The following is a 4,316-nucleotide window of genomic DNA, read 5'->3' as shown; positions in this document are numbered from 1 at the left end:
CGTGAAGAGGAGTTGAGACATAGCCCAAGTTGAGAAGGGGGGTAGAACAAGTAGCTCAGAGGAAAATGCCAGAAAACTTCCTTATATCCTGTGCAAAGAGATGGTGGTGGTGAAGATTAGGTGTGGGCAAGTGAGCTGGGGCAGCTCAGGATTTTCAAATCAAAGTCAGAGCTTAGGAAGATGGGAATAGCTCATAGAGGGGAGACACAGTCATTCATAGCAATTAGTAGTGTGGAGAAAAGGCTTGAGAAGGCCAAGGTTGGTGAGCAGGAGGTTGCAACAGCATGTGTGAGGAGTAATTAGGGCTTGGGCTAGAGCAGCTTTCTAGAGACGGAGAATGTAGTCAAATTTGAGGAGTATTTAGGAAGGAAGTTTTATAATACGTTGTGATTAATGAGTTAAATGTTGGAAAACTTCGTAGAGTACGGAAAAGAGAATGGTTCTTCCCTGAGGTGTGTCAGATGGCTTTCAGAGGGTTCTGTATTCTTGGTGTTTGTTACCCCAGTTCACACGTGAGAATGTGATGCTGTCCCAGCTCCACAAGCTGCTCTCCAGGTTACCGAGTGCAGTGCTGACCCTCGACCCTCGTGTGGCAGGTGGGAAGGTGCTCAGGAGTGAAGGCCTAGAGACGGGCAGGGGAAGGGCATGTGGGACTCACCGGGAAGGATTTGAATGTCATGGTCCTTTGTAGTCAGTGGGGCTGTCTGTTCATTGTTCTTTACGAGGGTGAGTGATGTGGATGTATTTATATTTTAAGAATTCTGGTAACTGAAGAGGGTAGATTGGAAGGAACCAGGAAGGGAACTATGAGGTGATGGTGGTAGCACAGATGAGGAGTAAGGGACTGGCCTGTTGCTGTGATACTGGGAGGGAGAGGCTAGATGTTTAGAAAATTTGCAAATAGAATTGATACGATATGTTTGTTGATATGTGAAAGGAAGAACTCAGAGATGAAGATGGTTTTGAGACTTCTGGATTGGGTGATGAGGGAAGGGTGACGAAACTAACAATGACCAGACTCAGGAAGCAGTCGTAGGAGGTTTGGGTGGTTTTAGGGTTGGGGAAGGTGGTGATTTGTAGCTTGAGTTGCCTGCTTTATATTGCTGTAATCGTTACCTTACTTGTTAATATCATCTGCTTAATATCCTAAAAGTATCGGTAATGGGTATTTGAATTTCTTTGTTGGATTTAGAGATCTGAGCCTGGAAGAAGAACTGAGATAGATTTGTGATGTCTGGTCTGGTCAACGGTGCTGGAGTTGGTAGCTTTTGAGTTAACACTTACTGAGTACCTAATGTATGCCAAGCACTGTTCTAGGTGTTGGGATACAGCTGAGAATAAAAAATTTCTAAACATCCCTGCTGTCTTAGTGTTTGAGGACAGACCATAAGCAAAATGTTTAAGTCACTTGTCAGAACTGTACATCACATCGGTATCTGCCGTCCCTGCTCTAAGGAGCAGTTAAGTTATGGGGTGAATAACATTATCCAGGGAAGGGATAGAGAAAAGAGGGGCGGGTACAGTCTGAGACGCAGTGGATTAGATGTAAAAATACGGCCTTGCCTTAGTGTGATAGTGTAAATCACAGACATGCTCAGACTTCCAAGATTTGCTCTTTTTTTCCTAGGTATTAAATCGCCTGACTTTTGCATCTACTCTTTCTCACCTGCGTCGTTTGAATTCTCCCATTGGTAGGGATGGGAAGCTAGCAAAACCGAGACAGCTGCATAATACCCTGTGGGGCATGGTGTGTCCTGCTGAGACCCCAGAGGTAATGCGATAGGATTTACCTTCAGGGGGATTTAAAAAATTGCATGGTTCCCACCTACTTAGAAGGCTGAGGTGGGGGAGGATTGCATTGAGCCCAAGAGTTCAAGGACAGCCTGGGCAACACAGGTGGAGCCTTATTCTTAAAAACAACAAAATTTAAAAATAAAAATAATTCATGTTCAGGACAGAAAGTCTAGTAATTATGGGGGCATTATTTTTAGATGTAGGTTTTTATTATGCAGTGTGGTTTAGAACTAAGATATTATTTGTAATTTTGTTCTTAGAGAAAGCAAATCTTGAAATCCAATTGAAGGAAAAATGTTTATGGAAAAGAATTTTGATAAGCTTGTAAAATCAGTATGTGTAATGCTTGGTTTATTTCTTAGGGCCATGCTGTAGGACTCGTGAAGAATTTAGCCCTGATGGCTTATATTTCAGTCGGATCTCAACCATCTCCGATTCTGGAATTTTTAGAAGAATGGAGTATGGAAAATTTAGAAGAAATTTCTCCTGCAGCCATTGCCGAGTGTGTATAGATGTTGTCTTCTTTTTAAACAGATGTTAATCTTTAGGTATAGCTTAATATAGAATTGCTAAGTGCAAAGTACTTTTGTTTTTTCATTGTAGTGCAACCAAGATTTTTGTTAATGGCTGCTGGGTTGGAATCCATAAAGATCCTGAACAGCTTATGAACACCCTGAGGAAACTGCGGCGTCAGATGGACATCATTGTGTCTGAAGTAAGGATCTTTAGTTAGCCGAGAGGAGGCGCGAGACTAGTGAACGTTATCTTAGCTTTGGCATCTTTCCTTAAATTGGAGAGTATATTGTCCAAAGTCTAGGTGATGTTTTAACTTCAGTTTAATTATAAGCAATTGTTTGGAGCAATAATCTTCAGATATATGCTCCTAAAAATTTTTTTTATTTTTTTATTAAGCCGTAGCTGTGTACATTAATGCAATTATGGGGTACAATATGCTGGTTTTATATACAATTTGAAATACTTTCATGAAACTGGTTAACATAGCCTTCACTGCATTTTCTTAGTTATTGTGTTAAGACATTTATATTCTACACTAAGTAGATTTAACGTGTACCCTTGTAAGATGCACATAGATGCAGTCCCACCACTTACCCTCCCTCCACCTTTCTTCCCCCCCTCCCCTCCCCCTCTGGGTATTTTTTATAAAGCTGAGAATACTTTAAAGGGAATAATTGTCTTTGATTTACTCCTTTACTGATTCACTTGTGGCATGCCTCTAATAGATTCTCTTATATTTTGGCAGATAATTGAAATACTTTGAGGTTAGGATGGTTTAAAAAAAAATTTTTTTTTAAATGTGTAATTTGAGCTTTATTATTTATGCCTCAAATAGGGCTCAGGCTTTTAATTCTACCAAATCTACAGCTTGGGGCCAGTCTAGGTGAAAGCGAGTTTGGAGAGAAACTAAAACACACTTAGCCAGTAGTGGCCTTCTTCTACCTAGCAAAGCAGAGAGGAGTTTGGCTGCTCCAGGCCTTGTGTACCTGTGGGCCCTGGCTTTTGACCTGGGCCTATTTACAGCTGAAGACAGTAACAGAATGATTCACTTGAGGGCCTGCAAGGCTAAAGCCCAAGAAGCAAAACTGGCTGTACTTTCTGTGATGGAGAAATCTGTTAATGGTTTTTGTTTGTGTTTTTTTGCTGAGACTCTTAGCTTAGGCCTCTTTACCTTTCTGTGGGCCTATTCCCTCAACCTGGAATGTTTGTGCTTCCGGGCTCCTGTGGCTTCTTAAAAATGGGAGACGGGTGCTTATTATTACTTTCAGATAAATCTTGCTTTGTAAAATTCATATTGACAGTCATCTCTTTTGGGACACCTTACCTGCCCCCCCCCCAAGTTTCATTTAGATAAGACATTGACTGACTTCTTCTGTAAATGGTTAGACGTTAAGTATTTCTGACTTTGTTTTACCATACAGTGTCTGCTGTGTATTTAACTCTGTCCTAGTGAGATGCAGCCAAAGATAATACATAAACCAGTAAAACTGTATTCATAAAATAGATGGCGGGTATGGGCAGGTTTGGTTTGCAGACCCTTTGCTTATCCCTGTGATTTAGATTGGTGTGACTAGGTGTAGCACATTTTATTTAAAACCTCGGACAGAATGCTTATACAGAAACTATTGATTTGTTTGCCTGCTTCACAGTCTACACTATTAGCTCCTTAGAGGCAGGGAATATGTCTTAATATGACTTTGTATTTTCAGCTCTGAGCATAATGTGTTACATGTAGGAGACGTTCAGTAAATGTTGGTTGAACATGTACATGGACTCTGTGTCCTTGGACCAGGCATTTTAGTCTGTTGGAGAATGATGTTGGGAACCTCTAGGGAAGAATTATATGTATTTTTCAGGAGTCTAGTCCTTTTTCTTTTCCTTTTTATGTTCTGATGACCAGAAGTTTTTTTTTTTTGCGACAGAGCCTCAAGATGTCCCCCTGGGTAGAGTGCTATGGCATCACCGCTCACAGCAACCTCCAACTCCTGGGCTCAAGCGAGTCTCCT

General features: G+C 41.1%; 1 protein-coding gene across 1 annotated transcript in view; it reads left to right on the top strand.

Moving 5' to 3' along the window:
* Positions 1-4,316, top strand: part of POLR2B (RNA polymerase II subunit B) — a 34,724-nt gene that overhangs the window by 15,588 nt on the left and 14,820 nt on the right. Inside the window, exons 11-13 of the mRNA XM_012810362.2 lie at positions 1,628-1,771; positions 2,157-2,296; positions 2,398-2,509. Of these exons, the coding sequence (XP_012665816.2) occupies positions 1,628-1,771; positions 2,157-2,296; positions 2,398-2,509 (396 nt within the window). The remainder of the gene's footprint in view (positions 1-1,627; positions 1,772-2,156; positions 2,297-2,397; positions 2,510-4,316) is intronic.

This window comes from Otolemur garnettii, unplaced genomic scaffold (genome assembly GCF_000181295.1).
Source record: "Otolemur garnettii isolate 467f Iridium unplaced genomic scaffold, OtoGar3 scaffold00130, whole genome shotgun sequence".
Taxonomy (NCBI): Eukaryota; Metazoa; Chordata; class Mammalia; order Primates; family Galagidae; genus Otolemur; species Otolemur garnettii.
Note: the sequence above shows the minus strand (reverse complement) of the source record. Positions and strands in the feature narration are given on the sequence as shown.